A 20,767-nucleotide genomic window follows, 5' to 3' on the forward strand; every position below is an offset into this window, starting at 1 on the left:
ATACTGGAAGTGCGATTAAAATATAGTAAGAGTTTCAAAACAATAGCAAATAGGAACAAATGAGCTTCACATTTAATGTAAAAATAAAAATATATGGACAGAATAAAAAACCCTTTCAATGATCCCTGAAAGAAAATCTTCTCTGTTGCAAAACTGTACATCACAAAGTTAGAAAAGAGGAAATTGTGTACAACAAATGAAATAAACAAGACTTTAAATTTGAATAATGGAAATAGAGAAAGTATAATGAACATCAGTCTCTTAAAGGTGCAGTAAACAAACTTATTATGTTACTAAAATTACCAAAACTAATATAATGATAAATCAATCATCCTAATGAAGACTAAGTAATAATATATTATCTTTTTTGTGTAACTTATAAACCTGGATCACAGCAGTACAACATTATTCTGTTCGTAACAACATTCGAGCTTCACACCCTGAGAGAGACGTCAGAGGAAAATGGCCGCTGTGTGAACATGGTGGATTAAAACACACCTAACTCCTTCTTCTTCATGTGTTTAACACGTGATGTGAGAAATACCACAAAACACTAAAGTGAAATCAATGGGCCTGATGCAAACTTTGAACAGACACCAGAGGCAACACAGCTCATCTGGTGTCAGCAGTTCACTTTGTGTTAACGGTCACATTCAAGGCGTTCATCACGTCAGTAGCAGCTCACATCCACATGAGACGTGCTCCCTCCAGTCCTCAGAGGAAACGAGTACAACTCCTGATCGGCTGATGATGGAAACGATGGAAACAATAGTGTAGAAACAGAAAGAAGTGAAAGGGACAGAATCCTCTCTGTGGTTTTATCAGTAAAACTCTTTACTACCATCTAGTGGCAGCAGTGTCACACTTCAACTAACTAAAAATGCTTGTTTTGATTATTTTATGAATAGAAAAAAGTTAATTACAAGTTAACAGTTTGTCGACCGTCTGACACACACCGCAGATATTCATATGTTTGAAGCTGCAAGTTATAAAATGTTTGATATTTTTCATTCAGGCTAAATATGGCGATTTTAACAATTTCTACAAGTTGCTGATATATTTCAGATAAAAGTCGAGTCAGCAAAGTCGTTTGGATTCATCCTCTGGGGAATTTATCCATGAGCTGTCAAGACAAGTCACTTAAAGCTGAACATTCACTTCAACAATGATGCTGGAGTCTGTCACCAAAGAAGGATTCATCCTGTGGGGACCATGAACAGTTGAATGAACTTCTATTCAAAACCATCCAGCAGCTGTTGAGATATTTCCATCGGGACTCAGGTGATTTCCAGACGTTGGTCTAAACAGCAGGAGGTGTTTTGACTGTGCTGTACAATGCAGCTGGATCCTCTCCAGTGTCCTGACCTCTGGTTCTGAAAGGAGATAAAACTAATAAATGATCAGGAGGTCATGGAGACGAAGCATTAAAGGAGACATGCTGAGTTTCAAAGTTCTGCAAAGTTAAAAAGCCCAAAGTCTGAGCTCATCTCCTGGTAAAACAAGCTCCTCTGCCCCACAGAAAACATGAAGCTCCTGAAACACCTCACCAGTCGTCCCGCCCGTACCTCTGCATCACCGGCAGAAGCCAGGGCTGTAGCAAACGTAGCATAAGCAGAATTTAAATGTAAACAGTGGTGAGTTGAACACATTGTGTTACAGAGTGTTGCATCAATGTTAGCGGAGGAGGTCACTCTTGGCGTTCTCGTGGAAAACATCTCGGAGGAAGATGATGTGGGTTAAAATACGTGTTGAATGCTTCAATACAGGCTGAATGTCACAGTCTCTGCTTCCGTCATCTGGAACAGCAGCTTCTAACACCAGCATCTGGATAGAACTTTAGAATCCATTGTGTCACTGCCTTTTTAAAACAGTGGCAGCTGATTGGGGAACTCCTCTGACACACCCACCAGATGAGAGCCCGCTGCACACGGGTTCAAACAAACATGTCGTTCACCACGGAAACGCTAGTTAAACTATAAGAAATGATTTGAGATTGAATGTGTCCCTCGTTAAGTTAGAGTGGAGGATTTCCTACACGCACAGGAAGTGGTTAACCAATCACAACAGTGTGGGCCGGGTGACCAATCACAGCAGACTGGGCATTATCAGGAGGAGGGAGCCTTAAAGAGACAGGAACTGAAACCAAGTGTTTGAGTCAGAGGCTGAAAAGAGGAGCTGCAGCAGTAGACAGTCTGAGGAAAGTGATGTTTTCTGAACATTAAACATTTTAAAGTCACTACACTAATTAAAACGATCAAACTGAATATGAGCAGAATATGTCTCCTTGAACAAATACACATTTTTAAACAAAAAAGAAAAAGAAAGTGTGAAAACAAATGACTTCTATAGGATATATCTCTGTTTATTGTGTTTTGTGGTGTTAGTGAGGATAATGGTCCTGAATGAAGAGCTGCTCACCTCGGGGCAGATCTGTTAAAGTTGACAGAAGCGTACGCAACCTCCTCCGCCTCCTTGTGTTCGCTGGGTTCAGCTGATCTGACGTTGGAGTAGAGGGGATCCGTCTCACTCTTCATGAAGTGGACACTGTCGTAGTTAAGGTCACAGTTTTCCCCAGACTGATTGTGTCGACGCTGCAAACACAAATTTGCTTTTGAATCTTGTACTTGTGGCAGAATTGACAACATTAGAGTCCAACTATGGCAGCTATTGATTTATTTAAACCGTCTCCTTCTACACCAGACGTGTTTCAAGGACAGGAAACATGTGGTTCTACTAAAAACCAAAAGGAGGGAAGGTCTTCAGGTTGAATTCCAAACACTAACACTACAAACTTCTCTCTTAGTGTGTCTGTGAGCCTCTTGTGTGTGTGCTTTCACATCGGTTGTGCCCAGATAAAACTACATCTGGGAGCTGGATGTTCACGTACTGCAGCCAAGTTTGGTCAAAACAAGTTGTGTAACGTCATGTAATTAGAGGTCGAGCTACACACAATATAATCCTTAGACCCCAAAACTATCTGTCAGCAAATCATTGATAAAAACCTCTTTGAGCACTATATTTTGGGTGTATAGTGTGTATCATTTAATTGTATAACACTTTGATACAACTGCAGGTCTACAGACACAGAGGCACTTAAAAAAAGAAAAGTCAGGCTCACAGAAACTTGAAGGAGTGAGAAGGAAGGGGGATAGGCCACACCCCCTTAACTTCCTTCTTTCTCTCAGTCTTGTTCCGACCAGCAACGAGTACACAACTCTCCCTCTCTCCGATGCACCGCGCCCTACTCACCGACACACAATGCCACACAGCGCTATCTCTCCAAACTCGTATCACAATCCCTTCAAATTCACGTCAAAGGGCAACATACTCACTAAATACAGATATGAAAGAACACGACTGCTCTGTCGATCAACCTTTAATTATAGAGTTGCATCCACACGCAGCCAACACTGACTTTATTTGTCCCAACGACACAGATTAGAACAGCAGCCTCACACACACTTAGTCTCAGACAGAACAACGCACAATCAACGTGTTACACAGCCACACCCAATGGTGATCTGCTCCACATTACAGTGCTCCACACTAAAGATATTTGAACCAATCAAAACAATCTTTCACAAACTTACACAAGATTTAAAGCAGAACATGTTACAAATCAACAAACTAAGAGCAGCATCAAGTGTCATAGTTCAGCAAAACAAAAACTGTTGAACAAACCTCACAGCACAGAAAATTATAACACTCAGCAATTTGCTTATATGGATAGATTACCAGAAGGAGATTCAAACACTAGGTGATTGTTTTCACAATGGCAATTATGACTTTGATTTTAATAACTAGTTTTTAATCTTCACATGACAGAGACAATGGTTTGACATGAGAAATAGTGGCGTTTGAAAGGATTGGACGCTGAACTGTGTGTCTCACCTGCTCACTGTGGTCAAGTCTGTCCCCAGGATCAGCAGATTGATGAGAGTTTCTCTTTTTTCTGATCAATTGAACCAAATAACAAACAATATACATAATAATTTAGTTGATTTAATTTAACAGGACAGATTTTCAGGAATTCATCGTACAAAGCTTTAGTGGAACAGATTTGCTCACCTGATCAGTAGGAACACGGAGAGGAGAGTCACAGCGAGGAAAACTGCAGCAGCTGATCCAATGAGTGCTGATCTCCATGCTGAAGATAAAACTATGATGAAATAACTTTTACTTTATCATTTCACGAAATCACAATACTTAAAGGTGCAGGACGAAACATTTAAAAAAACTACTTTTTTGTCATGTTAGTTTTTGTGTCAGGTGCTTCATAATACTCAATTTGCCAGGTGATGCTGATGGTCAGTCAGTATTGTTATAAAAGTATTGTTTGATATACAACTGTGACACATCTGGTAATCCTGAGTATTGATGGTTTAAGGTTCTGGTGCAATGAAAATGAGGGGGGGGTGGTGGTGTAGGCTGTAAAAGTTAGAGTGCTACACCCACCTGCTCCAACAGTCAGATGTAAGGTTGCCTTACTACGTCCGTGTGTGTTCTTGGCCTCACACTGATAATTTCCACCATGTTCAGCTGTGATATTAGTGATGGTGAAGTTTTGTCCTGATGCTGTTGGTGAGTCCTCGTCCTCCTTGTACCAGGTGTAGTGAGCTGCTGGGTTAGCATCACTGCTGCAGGTCAGAGTCACCGAGCTGCCCTCCATGATCTCACCAGAGGGACTCACTGACACAGAGGGAGGCTTTGGAGCGTCTGAAGGATAGTTTATATTAACACACAGGAGGAGAATACAATCAAAACACTGTCTGTATTATTTGTTAAAAGTTTAAATTTAAATTATTTCCACACTATTGTAGCTTCATGAGGAGACGTAAACTCACACACTGTAGGAGAAGGGAAACGCTCCTGTCCTTCTATAGCACAGTGATAGCTGTCTTCAGCATTAAAGTGTCGGAGGTGAAAGTATTTTTTTCGTCCAACAGGTTTATTGTTGTTGTACCAAACGTAGGAAAGATGATCAGGGAGCTGACACCTGCTGTGACAGGTCAGCTCTGTCCAGGTAGAAGATGGATTGGCTGTTGATCTCCTCACTTGTACCTGGAGCTGAGGGTCTGTGAACAAACATGTGATTTTATTTCAACATACACACTAACATTTCAAACTGACTCTAATGAAAATGTTACCTGGGACAGACAGAGTGACTCCAGCTGAACCAGTTAAACTCCCAGCAGGTTGGTTTGTTGTGAACCTGAACTTGTACACAGCTGAGTCGCTCTCTCTCAGGTTAGAGATTCTCAGAGTGCACTTGTTGTTTCCACAGAGATTCTCCACACGACCTGAATACTCCGGATCAGTCCTTAGATCAACGTGAATCCCATTACTCTCTTGAATGAACCAGAAAGTTTCCTGAACTGTAGTATCATGGTTATTCCACCTGGATGGGTATGTGTAGGTAGAGTTAATGTCCACTGTTGATCCTCTGAAGGCACAGATCTCAGTAGAAGTGTAACTCACACCCCAATCAAACTGACTCCATACCCCTGTAACACAGAGCACATCAGAGAATCAGAAGATAAACTTATACATTTATAAAACTAAGTCCATGTATTTTCTCTGGTGAATCACCAGTCTGCAGGTTTTCATTTTAAGATGATGACGATGCCAAGATAGGGAAACTTTCAGTTCACAAGAAACACAGGGAAGTTCCCTTTAGACTTCAGTGTGAGGGATAGACACACTGTTGGAGGTGAGGAACATGAGGGACCTTGTATAAGTTGCTCTTATAATGGAGCAAACTGGCCAATATGGAGGAAATGATCTGTATCTTTTATTCAGAGTCGACCAAAGATGGACGACACGTCTCCACTTCCTCCCACTCTCCAGAAATGAAGCCAAAATATCCTGGATACCAACGCTGCCATCTTTCACATTTGGAACCACAGTCTGCACAGTATCAAGGTCCCGCCCATACATGAGCTCGACCAATCCTGAGTCAGCCTCAGCTGTCAATCATGAAGTTTAATCTTATTTTCATTTCATCACATAAGTAATTAAAAGGGACATATTATGTCCATTTTACCACAAGTTTAACAGTACTTTCGCGCAATCCAGTACTATCAGACCATAATTTAATAACCTTCGATTTTTCATTATCTGAATATATGCCCCTAATAAAAAACTCATTTTCTAGATGTCTACTTGATAGTGCTATAGCTAAATTCAAGGAAATAATTCCGATTACATTTAAACCCGTATTATCCGTCGACATAAACAACAAATTCTTTAAAAACCCGAGCTCTATTGAGATTGACCACCTCGTAGATTGCTCTGCAGACTCGTTACGATTAACATTAGACTCAATAGCGCCTCTAAAAAAGAAATGTGTAAAACATAGTCAATTAGCTCCGTGGTATAATTCCAAGACACATGAGTTGAAACAAATATCAAGAAAATTAGAAAGGAAGTGGCGCTCCAGCAACAGTGTTGAAAATCTCCTAGACTGGAAGAGTAGTGTTACAGAATATAAAAAGGCTCTCCACAAAGCAAGAGCTGCCTATTACTCAAAACTAATAGAAGAGAATAAAAACAACCCCAGGTTTCTCTTCAGCACTGTAGCCAGGCTGACAGAGAGTCACACCTCCACCGAACCCAGTATTCCTCGATCCCTAAATTGCAATATCTTTATGACCTTTTTTAATGATAAAATTCTAACTATTAGAAATAAAATCAATCATCTCCTGCCCTCAATTGGCACTAATACCCTCCCAACAATAGAGATCTCAGAAACGGCTGAGAATCCTTCCCATTATTTAGACAGCTTCTCTCTGATCACCCGTGATCAGTTTACCAAAATAATCTCAGGTTCTAAACCAACAACCTGTATGTTAGATCCGATTCCAACTAAATTACTTAAAGAAATTCTGCCCCTAATAGATAGTTCGTTACTTAACACAATAAATCTGTCATTATCATCAGGTTATGTACCACAGTCTTTTAAAATAGCTGTTATCAAACCCCTACTCAAAAAACCCACCCTAGACCCAGAGGTTTTAGCAAATTACAGGCCAATATCCAATCTCCCCTTCCTCTCTAAAATCTTAGAAAAAGTTGTAGCCAATCAGCTGTGTGAGTTTCTCCAGGAAAATAATATATATGAAGACTTTCAGTCTGGGTTTAGAACCAATCACAGCACAGAGACAGCCCTGGCAAAAGTCACTAATGACCTTCTAATAGCTTCAGATCAGGGACTTGTGTCTGTCCTTGTTCTGTTAGATCTCAGTGCAGCATTCGACACAATTGACCATAGCATTTTATTACAAAGACTAAAACAGTTAATTAACATTAAAGGAACGGCCCTAAACTGGTTTAAATCTTATTTTTCTGATCGCTCCCAATTCGTACAAATTAATGATGAGTCATCTGTGCGAGAGTTAACCATGGTGTTCCACAGGGGTCTGTGCTCGGCCCAATTTTATTCTTATTATATATGCTTCCACTAGGAAACATTATCAGGACCACTCGGTAAATTTTCACTGTTATGCGGATGACACCCAGTTATATTTGTCAATAAAACCTGATCAAAGTAATCAATTAACTAAACTTCGAGCATGTCTCAAGGACATAAAAACCTGGATGACCCGCAATTTTCTCTTATTAAACTCAGATAAAACTGAAGTTATAATACTCGGCCCTAAACACCTTAGAGAAACATTATCTAATGATATAGCTGCGCTAGATGACATTGCCCTTGCTTCCAATGAAACAGTCAGGAACTTGGGAGTGATCTTCGATCCTGATTTGTCCTTTAATAGTCACTTAAAACAAATTTCTAGGACCGCCTTTTTCCACTTGCGTAATATCTCAAAAATCAGACATGTCCTTTCGCAAAAGGATGCAGAAAAACTAGTCCACGCCTTTGTTACATCGAGACTGGACTATTGTAATTCACTATTATCAGGCTCCAGCAGCAAGTCGTTAAAGACTCTGCAGCTGGTCCAAAATGCCGCAGCACGTGTCCTGACAAGAACTGAGAAAAGAGAGCACATTTCTCCAGTATCAGCATCGCTACACTGGCTTCCTGTTAAATCAAGAATAGAATTTAAAATTCTCCTCCTCACCTTCAAGGCCCTTAATGATATGGCACCTTTTTACCTTAAAGAGATGTTAGTACCATATCAACCTACTAGAGCACTCCGATCCCAGAATTCAGGTTTACTTCAGGTGCTCGTCCCTGAAGTCTCTAAAAGTAGAGTAGGAGCCAGAGCTTTTAGCCATCAAGCCCCACTGCTGTGGAATAATCTCTCACTTTCAGTTAGGGAAGCAGACACGCTCTGCTCGTTTAAAAGTAGACTCAAAACCTTCCTTTTTGATAAAGCTTATAGTTAGAGCTAATTAGTGGAATTTATGACACAAGACACACGGAGCTTCTCTTTCCTGCTTCTCCTTCCTTTTCTCCATCCCTAACACATCAAGGTAATTCTTATCTGATCAGTACATGTTACTAACTTGACCCCTTTCCCGGAGTTTCTGTGCCTTAGTGCCCGCGGATGCAGGGCCACAGCTGTGGCCGCACCATGGATAAGATTGTGGATCGCGTGTCAGAGGTCGCAATGGTGGATCCAGTTCGGTGGATTCTGTATCGTGCCAGCTGATCGTAATGGTAATGGAGGATCCTTTGTCGCGCTGGCATCGGCTGATGGTGGACCACGACCGAGGTGGCAGCTGATAATGGATTCTAACTGGCGGCAGTGGACACTAACTGTGGACTATAGTGGATCCCATCCTGATGCTGGATCGTGATCTTGCTGCTGACCAGAGACTATGATTGCAGCAGGACTGCTTCACTTATACTATTGAAAAAATGTTTACCCTCATCGATGCTGCTAAAAACTTTACTCCTGATGATGTTTTCTTACACTTGACATCTATTGCACTTCTGTCCGTCCTGGGAGAGGAATCCCTCACATGTGGCTCTCTCTGAGGTTTCTACATATTTTTACCTGTTAAAAGGTTTTTTAGTAGTTTTTCCTTACTCTTGTTGAGGGTTAAGGACAGAGGATGTCACACAATGTTAAAGCCCCATGAGACGAATTGTGATTTGTGAATGTGGGCTATACAAATAAAACTTGATTGATTGACAAGTTGATATGGTTCCTTGGGGTCTTAATGAAAGGTCTGTAACATTTTTTGGTCAAAATACCATAAGATCATTTAAAACAGCAGCCTTTTTACCCTGTCTAAAACAGCCCTCCACAGATTGACCAGTTTTGAGTGCCACGCCCACCCCCTCTCACCGCCCCGCCCCCCTGCTACCGCCCCGCCCCCCCTGTCACTCACACGCACACACACACATCCAGTTTCACGTCTTAAATCTTCCCTTAGCATATTTAAGGTTGTTAAAATCATTTTAAGTCACTGTCCTACACATATATTTCTGTATTTGTTTGTTGTGTTTCTTCATTGAAGCTACAATTTTCAAACTGCTACACCTTCTGATAAGGATGTACATTTATTTAAATACATGCATTAGATATGTGTGTATACAGTATGTTATTGTATGTGTATATTTATTCATACAGGGCATATATTCTGAGCGCGCGCACACACACAGACACACACACAGACAAATGGATCGTGGGGGGCTGTAGCTTTGTTTGGAGGCTAACACTGCTGTAACTTTTGCGGTGAAATGCACTTAAAACCCCGGGTATGAGTCTATTTTAAAGCGAGCGACGGAGGCGGCAACGAGCTGCTGACCGGCATCGGTTCGTGCAGCTCGGGGTGCGTGGAGCAAATCTTTACGAGCCACAAAAGTTATAAGGGGCAGCTCTCTCCCCGCCTCCTCCTCCGCTTCGCCGCCCGGGCATCACAGGAGAGGCTGCCGCTGAGCGAGTGCCCCGGCACGGGTACAATGCAAGCGGAGACTGGGGGGGGGGGTCCTTGAACACGTTCCGGTGCTATTTTCTAACAAAGACAGACACACACAGAAGCTACGAGTCAGGTTTGCCTCCGAGTGCATTGTTTTCTATGTAAACCTGCAGCATGCCCGGGGAGCCACACACACACACAAGCTAGACTCCGAGAGCATTGTTCCTCCACTCCGGACCCTGGGATCTCTCCCCCCACCTCCCAGAGCGATGCTTCCCGGATGGGGGGCCACATGCAGTACTCCTGTAAATACGTTCACAAGCAACCATTCCAGAAAGTGCTGCAACTTTAAACACAAACTAGCAGCAAGCTAGCGTTAGCTCGCTGCTGATACACGTAACGCATCTAAGTGGCCACAGCGGCAGAGACACGGTCCCCAACACCAACATGTCCCGGAGCCAGGGGTGGACTGGCCATCTGGCATACCGGGCATCGTCCCGGTGGGCCGTTGACCCAATGTGGGCCGGTCTGGTCCGCTATGTTTATATATTTATTTTTTTTCTCTTCTTCCTCTCTAAATTCCCTCTAATTGGGCCGGCCAATAGGCTACAGAGGGCTAGCAGTGTGTTGCCAGCATCGACACATATTATTGGTCTATTGTTTGTCATTGTCAATCAATCATGGGCTGACAGGCTCAGAGAGCACTGACAGTGCTGTCAATCACAACACAAACCAGGGTGGGGCGGGACCTCATGGCATTGGCGGGGGGAGTCGCGGGACTGGCTGCTGCTGAGACAGAAACTTAAAATGGATAATAAGAGTAAAAAACGCCCGGGTGGCGCTGAGAAGCATCGGGAAAAAAGCTGAAGTCTCTGGAGGTGGAGGCTGCTAAATGTGCCAAACTGACGGACCTATGTGGTGCCGGGTTCACCAGCCCAGCAGCAGCAGGTGCGCCGGGAGACGAGCGAGGAGGACTCGACAATGATGAGCGAGTGGAGGCAGACATGGTAAGTAACGTTGGCCTGGGACAGACTTGCAGAGAAGAGTGAGCTGCTTAAAAAGCTGCTCCACTGATAAGGTGAGAAATATTTAATATTATTGTTATTATCAAACATTGTCATTGTTAATCATTTATAATCATTATGGATGTAGTAATTCATTATTTGTCATTTTAATAATTCTTTTCAGAAGTTTTATTGTGCTTATGTGTTGATCCTTAATGGTGTGATCATGTACACTAAATGATAAATTATTCTCCATTACAGGTTGTTCTGATATATTTGAGGAGTCGTTCTCCCTCTGTTTTATATGTGGACATTTGGGACCACTGTTAGAATTTGGTAAGTTTATCATGTATTTTTAAATGTAAAAATTCATACCTCATAATTATAATAATTTTCAAAAGGTTTTAAAAGAAACACACATCCAAAAAGTTCTCAACTCTAGGTGCAGGACAGAGGAAAACATTTCCTTTATTTTTCAGACATTATAATGTATCCACGTCCTTCTCAGGTTTACCACTTGACATGTGAGAGCCTGAGGAGTTGTTCCCCTTCTGTCCATGTTCTAGGACTTGCTCTCTGTCTGCCTCCACTCTCTGCCTTCACTGTACCAGAGTTTGTCTGTTGAGTCTCCTCTAGTCTGGTGAGTTTATCATTTTTTATGTTTTATGAAATCATACTTAATTTGTGATGATTAGAGACATTATAATGTATCCATGTCCTTCTCAGGTTGACCACTTGACATGTGAGAGCCTGAGGAGTTGTTTTCCAGACACAGGTAGAGCTGGCAGGGGCGTCACCCTGGGCCTGCCCTTTTGGGCTGGGCTTCAGCTGCAGATCTAAAGGCTGCTTCCAGGGGCATGGGGCCCTCAGCCTTTGTTTTTCTTTGCTTCTGCACCTTACAACATACATCACACCTTATTTTCACACATCCAAACACTGTTAACACCACTGACGCGTAACATATTTTACACATCCCACTACGTAGTAAGAGCTATCTTGATTTGGAGTTAAATAAATTTACTTTTGGCTTGAGAGGTTTGTGTGTGGCCTCCCTTCTTGTTGCCATCTTTGAGCTAGGTGGTAACAGTTGTATGCATGAGAGAAGATGCCGCGAGATTTGTGGACTTCTATGTGGTGTCCGCTGATAATGTAGTGGGCTGGTCTGGACAGACAATGCCAGGGCTGAATTTTTGTCCCAGTCCACCCCTGCCCGGAGCTAACACCGGCCCCTCCATGGAGCTAACACCGAGACATCCCCAGAGCTTACACCGGGACGTCCCCGGAGCTAACACCGGCACCTACATGCCACATATCCCTGCAATACTGCTGTAAATATGTGCACAAGCCACCATTCCAGAAAGTGCTGTAACTTTAAACACAAACTAGCAGCAAGCTAGCGTTAGCTCCCGACAAAAAGCTGTTTTCTATTTATACATGCTGCTTCTACCGGGGCGAAACACACACACAGAAGCTAGCGTTAGCTCGCTGCTGCTACCCGTAAACAAACACCGACACGTCCCCGGAAAAAACACCTACACGTCCACCAGAAGCGAGCCGCTGACATGGAGCCAGCAGCCCGCGGACATCACCCAGCGAGCCTGAGCTGAGGAGGGGGCTGTGGCTCGTAACTTACCCTGGTCTCCTCCTCCCCCAGATCTCCGCCTCCAGGGGGGCTGGGGGGGGGGGGGGGGGCTATGCCATGTAGACAGACTGTGACTTAAATTCTGCTCATCTTCCCATCCCATTTTTTTTTCAAGAGTTTTTGAGATGGTATACATGCCAGATACCCAAATTAACGTGTAGAAGCACTACAAAAGTGGAATTTTCATAATATGTCCCCTTTAAAACCAAACTTATGAGAAACATGAACAATAGAGTGTGATAAGAACGACATAAAATAACAGAAACCATCTTGGAGAAAAATGTATTTGACTTTTTAGATTGGTCCATGTTCCATCCACTAACATGGAGGAGACAGGATGTATGTTCTATACTGCAGCCAGCCACCAGGGGGCGATCACAATGCTTTGGCTTCACTTCTGGGGAGCAGTCATGTCTTCCATCTTTATTTACACAAGCAGAATACTAGAACTAGTACTACACTAGTTTGTCAGTACTGACAGTAGTATTCCAAGAGTTCAATGTGCCCATGCAGAAAAAAAAAGTATTTAAAGACACATGAAGTTATGGTACAATGCATTATCTCAAATACTCTAGCAGATGGTGCTGTTAGTGAAATACTGTAGATTAAACTCACGTATTGATGGAGAGCGGAAATACTCGTGTCCTTTAACAGCACAGGAAACTCTGTCTTCAGGATATAAATAACCTGTATAAGATGCTCCTTCCATCATATAGTGTTGATTCTTGTACCAGACGTAGTTCAGATGATCAGGACGACGACAACTGCTCTGACACCTGAGCTCTGCCCAGTAATCAGAGTCATACATCACTGATGTTCTCACCTGCACATGCAAATCTGTGTGTGAGAATAAGGAATTAATTTTAGTCCAAACTGACAACACACACATGCATATAAAAGTGCTCAGACACACTCAAGTGAACCAAACAAGATGTAGGAAATAAATGAATGAATGTTCAGATGTAAATGTTACCTGTGACAGACAGAGTGACTCCAGCTGAACCAGTTAAACTCCCAGTAGGTTGGTTTGTTGTGAACCTGAACTTGTACACAGCTGAGTCGCTCTCTCTCAGGTTAGAGATTCTCAGAGTGCACTTGTTGTTTCCACAGAAATACTCCACACGACCTGAATACTCCGGATCAGTCCTTAGATCAACGTGAATCCCATTACTCTCTTTAATGAACCAGAACGTTTCCTGAACTGTAGTATCATGGTTATTAAATGTGGATGGGTATGTGTAGGTACAGGTAATGTCCACTGTTGATCCTCTGAAGGCACAGATCTCAGTAGAAGTGTAACTCACATCCCAGCCATTCTCACACTGTACCACTGTAACACAGAGAATCAGATTCATAACGACACCAGAGAACACTTAGTTTACTTTTTACTTTCTGCAGAAAAGAAACACATTTCCATGAGCAGCATTCCATAGCATTTCAACTAATGACTCCACACACTGAGGACAATTCCTGTATCGAGAGGAGAGGAACTCAGTCATGATGATAATAATAATAAGTATAATAAAAATGATAATAATAAGTATAATAACAATAATAATAATAAGTTTCAGACACTTTAGTATTTTGAGCTTAAGACGATACAAACTTCTAAACAAAGATAGAAAATAATACTGATGATAATTCCTTTATTCATTTTCTTTCTGCATCACTTTACAGGTGTTGATCTGAAAATGAATGAAAGGTTAATTTATAATTTTTTACTTTCTTTCTCAAACTCACTTCAGGTGAATCAGAAGTCTGAGTGTAAAATAGTGACAACATGAATGTAGACGTACAGTACCTGTCGCAGTGAGAAGAAGGACAACAAATCCACTCGCTGCTGCAGTTACACTCATAGTAGCTGCTGCTCTCGTCTGTGACTTCAAACTATAAAAACCTCCACAGATAAATAATGTGCACAAGATGAAACTCAGTCACATCACAGACACGTCTACCTACAACACAGAAGAGTTCAAGAATAAAGACAGATTCTGTAAGAGAAAGATAAATTTAAACTGTTAAACCCCCCCTAACTTCCTTCCTCTTTCCACTGAACTTCTTGCTGAGCCAGAAGGTGTTAGATTAAACTGTGGTTTGTACAAACGGTGAATTTCCTCATTTAACAGAGCGTGAGAAACGTCTTCAGTGTCTGTTCGTACCAAACCTGAATCATCCTCAACTGAAGCTGTGAGCAGTGCTGAACAGTGTTGCCTGCCCCCCCACCCCCCCCTCGATCCAGCCAGTGGACGCAGTGGTTTACTTTTCTCGAGCGTCCGACACTGCACGATTGAGAAAGATGCTTATTCCGGCGTGGAGTGTGCAGCTGTGTACATGCTTCCTGTGTCCACTATGTGGCACCGGAGAACACACCCTGCACGCACTATGCTGCTGTATATCAAGAGTAGAACACGACATGAACATTCCTTGTAAACCAAACTTCATTAAAAGAAAAATTGCGCTTCCATTATTATATTTTCATTTTATCTTTTATTTTATTTTCTTCTTATATATTTTATGTTATGCAGAATATTTGCATTATATATAGTTTCAAAGCTCTACATGATTAAATAGACTCTGCTCCAAATAACTGCTTCAGTCACTGTTTCATAGGAGTGACCCCTCTGCGGCAGAATATTACATAATGTGTATTTAGCTGCACATAACATTGACATAAATGTTGTAAATAGTCGGTTTTCGGTTTGTTTTCATCGAAGGCGTTCTTTGATTTACACCAACGTTGGAGTTTGTTCAGTGCCACTGATCAAAGCTGTTTGTGGATACCGTTACACTGAACTCTAGTGGCAGCCTCCTGGAGATCCCTCTGAGGTTTTAGTGACTGTTCTGTTCTCACTACATCTTTCACTGCAAAGGTGAAACTGCAGACAATACATTCAAAATCACAGTCATGAGATGGAACTGTAACACACTGTCAGTGCATGAACGGAGTTTTGATGCAATTCTAAACTAACCTGTGTGTGTATGTTGTGACACACACACACACACACACACACGCACGCACACACACACACACACACACACACGCACACACACACACACACACACACACACACACACACAGAGGTCATTTTACCTGCCTTTGGAGTTAAGTGGTTTCCCCTATGAGGATTAGGGACTGAGGATATCGCTCAATGTCTCCATAGATGCACTGATAATTTTTCATTTTGTATTAATTAAAACAAGGATATAAGTAGGTTAGAGAATGTGGAGGAATCTTGAAAATCAATAACATTGGTTTAAAAGTTTGACGTCTGGGTTACAAAGATCTGCACAGGAAATATATTCCTTTATGGTTCTAAGAAAAACTTCATGAAAACACATCTACATTTGAGAAATCGAGCTGATTTAACAGAGTTAAAATATGTTCAGATCTGCAGCCTTTGCCTTTGCGACTTCCTCACTTTTGTGTCTGTGATGTTTGTCTAATCTCGGCTCTTGAGCTCAGTCCAAGTCTCTGCCTTAGGTAAAACAGACAAAGCCCTAAAAGGGGGTCTGGTCCCTCGACTCCCGGGGCCCTTTGTTCCACGTGGGGCTGTGATGAACTTGGTGTTTGAGAATGGAGTCTTTTCAGGGAGGCCGTAATGCGATCCTGGGCCTTTCCTAGCCAGGGTGTGCCCCAGGCGTCTCTGGTTTACCTGCGGGACCGTGAAGGGGCGGGCTGCAGGGAGGTGGGCGGGTCCTGTCTGCAGGGCCAGGTAGCGGCGGAGGCGAGGAGAGCAGCTGGTCAGTGGAAAGAAAGAGAGAGAGAGATCCAGAGAGAGGAGGGGAGGGATGGAGGGATGGATGTAAGGCGAGAACGCTGAGAAAGGACAAATAAACAAAGGTGGCGATGAGGGTCTGAGGTGAATTAATTGTATCAAGCTCTTTCTCTCTGCAGAGACGGTCTCTGGAGACAGACGCACAGCAGACAGTAGACAGTGGAGACAGTGGAGACAGTGGAGAGTGGACGACTGGAGACCCGGAGCTTTTAAAGAGTCGAGCAGCTGAGTAACATTCCACGATTCCTTCCTGAGAGTTGGTCCCATGCTCGAGTTATTGTTTCCCTTCTCGAGATGAGGGGACATTGTATCCGTGTGTTCCCAACGCAGACTATAGAATAAAAAGAGGAACAACTCGTGTACGAAAATCAATCCATAATTCACCATCTTACACTTTTGACGCCATTTTTCCCGCTGATACTCGACAGATAGCAAGTCTGTTTCAGCTGTCAATCAAAGATATTTCACCTTGTTCAATATCATCAAATAATTAATTAAAACCAAACTTATCAGAAACATGAACACTAGAAAATAAGCGTGATAAAAACTACCTAGAGTGAGTTTTTTTGGGGGAAATCTATCCAATGTGTATTTTGACTTTTTAGTTTGGTCCCATCTGCTAACATGGAGGAGATGTGGTTTATGACCAATACTGGAGCTGTCATGTCGTCTATGACACAATCTGCCAAGGTGACTTTTGTCTGTGTTTTTTTGATTGTATGTTTGTATGGAGGTTCACACAAAATCTACTGGACAAATGTCAAGAAGAACCCACAACACTCTGGTGTGAATCCAGGAATTTAATTCTACTTACTTTAACTATTTCCTTAATCTTAATTAAATAAATCAGGCTTGCTTAGGACTGATATTTATAAGTGTTTGTGTTTTCCTTTGTAATCTCTGATCTCTTATAATTATCTATCCATACATGTACACTCACATTGATTATTCTCCTGGGGAATGAGAAGAAACTCACCCAAAGCTGATTTATGATTGTAAGTAATGTTATTAAATGACTTCACTTGAAGATTCTTGTCTTTACATCAATGTCAATGTTATTCTGTAACTTACAGAACCCCATACATTAGACTACGCATCCAGACAAACAAATTACAAAATCGAATACGGTTCCCTTTTGAAATGAGCCGCCATGTTCTTGGGTTTAAAATATGACGTGATCAGTTTCAGGCAGTTTTCTGTTGCTAAGCTGAAATGTTTACCTGCGTTTTTGAGGAAACTTTGTATTTGTAAACTCAGTTTTAATAAGTTCATGTGCAACAGTTCTTTCAGTGTTTCTGGAAACAGTTGAGCAACACAAAAAAAGCCCCAGTGACTCTAAAGAGGAAGGAAGCAGGAGGAGTGTTTGTGGTTTGTTGTTTCTCTGTGAGCGAACAAACTGTTGCAGGTTCAGTCAGCTATGACGAGTTATCAGACGTTTCATTTGTGATTTGTACTTTGAGATGTTTTTTCTAGTTCTTCTGATCCCCACTGTGTCATGTCAAGAGAAATGGGTTGTGAGATGATTCATAAGAAGAAAACACAACTTTCCCCACGATTATTTACTTTACTTCTGTCTTCACTTCACTGTCCAGGCTCTTCAAGACTCTTACAACATGCGGCTGAGTAGAATCAGTCACGTGATCATTGATCTTTGTTGCTGTTTCTAACATGGAGACATTTTTTTTGTGCTCAGTATTTTGCTGTTAATTAACTGCACCGAAGAGGCTACGTTTTCTGCCCTCCACATTGGTTTATTAGCTTTAAACAAGGTCACCCAATAACCTGTGGATTGATAACGACAAAACATGGATACGGTATGGGTCAGGGAAATTAAAAATATTCAGATATTTATGCATTTGTGTAATTTGGTGCAGATTTGAATGAGAGAACACAAATATGGATTTACAGGAAAACGTTCTCCTTAAAATAAAAAGTAAAATGCTGAAGTCCTCATTCTTCCCTATGAGATACATGTAAACACAGAGTTATGTATGATCATCAAATATTTATTATTTACACAAATAGAACTATTTTTATATTTGACAACATTCACAAAAAAAGAAATGGCTTATCCAGCTTTTTATTTGATAATTTCAAAAGCTCTTTAAGTGTTTTCATCCTATTTAGTGTGATTCATGTTTTGAGGAACTTTTCTCCAGTAAAAGCTGATTATGAACGGAAGTGTAGTTCTGCAGGTTGTGGTTTATTTTGAAATCCGGAAGCCTCGTCTCTTCATTCCGTCTCCACGGTGACGAGCAGCGCCTGTGACGAGTCAGAAACCTGCCGACAGCAGCTTTTACGCACAGAATGGAAGGAAACCAGTCGTTTCAATGCAGCCGTTTTCAAAACAGATAATAAAGAATCAGTTTAATAATTAAATCAATCTGATAAAAAGTTTAAAATCATGCAGATTAAGAGTTGAACACGGAAGAGAAGTTGATGGGGAAACGAAATCACCAGCAGCCAAGAGCATGGTTTTAAAACTTTGTGGAATCTACAGTGAATAACTTTTGATTCTACAATGCACAAGAGATGGACACGTCGGAGGCTGCAGGTCCTGGTTTTCACCTTCTTCATCGTCCTCTTCGTGGATCTTCAATTACGCACCAGCGACCCCCCCAAGCTCAGTGTGGTCCTCGATCCGCCGGCCGACCATCAGGCTTCCTCCGCGGCCAAGGACGCACAGAGGCCGGCCAGCGACAGCAGCAGGGAGGCTGGACCCCCGGCCACCGAGGGGGGTCCTGTCACTCAGCCCACCCTGAGGCAGGAGGACATCTTCATCGCTGTGAAAACCACCGGCAGGTTCCACAGGACGCGTCTGGCGCTCCTCTTGGAGACGTGGATCTCAAGAACCAAGGAGCATGTGAGTCCCTGTGGTGTCTGTGCTTCTCTTTGTTTAAAACCTCTTACTCCAATAAAACAGCAGAACAACAGTGGAACAGAAGCTCCATCAGAAGTAACTCCCCTATGGGTTTAAGAAAGTGAACATGTGGTTTAATGAGCACAGTGAATGATCCTGACAGAAAGAAATTGGAGTTTCTAAATTGGATAGAAGGAATTTGACCAAAGTCTCAGCCTCATCCAGAAGAGAGCAGTTAATACAGTTATGTAAATCCATATGTCCTCAGAGAAAACTCATACTCTGTCCATACCCACGATCTAAAGTTCAAGTCAATATTTCTATGATCAAGTATCTGACTCACTTGTTCTTTTGTGCTGTTGATGAAATGAAAACATTCACTTCCTTCCTGCTTTCCAGCTGCACGTCCCTGATTGACTCGTCCTAAGTTCACCTCCTCACTGATCGATGGTTTCACTGGTTGAATCTCAAGAGAAACAAAACAGCGATGTGGAAAAACTAAAGTTGTAACTTCTGCTTTTTTTCCTAAGATTCTAAATTAAAAAATGGCATCTGGCATTTATGGCTTTTAAATCAAGGGAATAGATTCTAAGTTGATTTTTCCAAATCAAAAGAGTAATTGTTGTCAGTGTCTAGTTCAGTTAGATGTTGGAACATCTCTGGTGTAATGGCTCTTGTCAAATTCATCATCCACTATAGCTGGAAACACACTTGTTTGCTTTCATCGTAAGCAGATCGATATCTGTCCGTACCATTTACATCAGGAGGCTCCAGCCAGCAGCTGGTTAGCTCAGCACACAGATTAGAAACTACCATTCAGGTGCTGCTGAGCTGTCCTCTTTACAAATCTCCTGCAAATAAACCTGAGCAATGAAGGATCTGACTTATCGCAGGATTTGAGTCGTGCAGCTCAAGATGGGGACGTCTTAGCTCGACCTCGTCCTGCAGCATCTACAGGTTCGGCTTCAACCCTTTGCTGTGTGTCGTCCCCCAATTCAAATCAAATAAAATCTTGTCACATGAACCAAATTACAGCGTCATCAGAGCAGTGAAATTCTTATGACCTGGCAGGCAACATCTATGCAGTAGACAGGCAGTACAAGACAAAAAGGAACATATAACATATAACATATAATATATAAGATAGTACAATAAAATTTAAATGAAGGGCTAGCAGCAATTTACAAGGTGAAGGAGTGAGGAATATTAAATTAAATAATATGCATATATGTGTATTAAGTAAAGTGTAGTTGTATGAGTGGGGGAGCAGAATGTACATGGTAAGTGTTCAGTGGGTCAGTGCTGCTGGTTCAGATGCCTCACGGACTTCTCTCCATACAGCAGCAGTGTAAGAAGTCCATAACCTGGGTGGCTGTGGTCCTTGATGATGTTCTGGAATTCTGTCCTGTCATTTAAAGCTAAATGCCCCAAAAAATGAAACAAATAAAAAGGAAGTAGTTAACAATTCAATGGCAGAAGTTGTAAAAGCTGGTGATGCACTTAGAAAATACAATTTGACCAGATCATCTCATTTCAGCTCGGCTCTTGCAGACTAGAGTGGACGAAGCCCTTAAGCTAAACTGAAATCAGACTGCAGCATTTCACTGCTTTACTTCATGTTCCTAATAGACGGAAGTAGGCAGCACTTTTAAAA

At 42.0% G+C, this 20,767-nt stretch overlaps 2 protein-coding genes across 2 annotated transcripts in view; one reads left to right on the forward strand and one right to left on the reverse strand.

Moving 5' to 3' along the window:
- Positions 1-968: 968 nt before the first annotated feature.
- LOC133015312 (B-cell receptor CD22-like) lies at positions 969-13,285 on the reverse strand. Its single transcript, XM_061082486.1, has 8 exons — positions 13,093-13,285; positions 5,148-5,504; positions 4,845-5,075; positions 4,456-4,716; positions 4,069-4,147; positions 3,892-3,952; positions 2,419-2,591; positions 969-1,373 (listed from the first exon to the last, which is right to left on the reverse strand). Exons 1-8 carry the CDS (start codon positions 13,283-13,285, stop codon positions 1,301-1,303), a joined length of 1,428 nt encoding a protein of 475 aa, XP_060938469.1. The 3' UTR covers positions 969-1,300.
- Positions 13,286-18,511: 5,226 nt separating this feature from the next.
- mfng (MFNG O-fucosylpeptide 3-beta-N-acetylglucosaminyltransferase) overlaps positions 18,512-20,767 on the forward strand; it is a 13,263-nt gene continuing 11,007 nt past the window's right edge. Inside the window, exon 1 of the mRNA XM_061088078.1 lies at positions 18,512-19,116. Within this exon, the coding sequence (XP_060944061.1) occupies positions 18,775-19,116 (342 nt within the window). The 5' untranslated portion in view covers positions 18,512-18,774. The remainder of the gene's footprint in view (positions 19,117-20,767) is intronic.

Source organism: Limanda limanda, chromosome 2 (genome assembly GCF_963576545.1).
Source record: "Limanda limanda chromosome 2, fLimLim1.1, whole genome shotgun sequence".
In the NCBI taxonomy this organism is placed as follows: Eukaryota; Metazoa; Chordata; class Actinopteri; order Pleuronectiformes; family Pleuronectidae; genus Limanda; species Limanda limanda.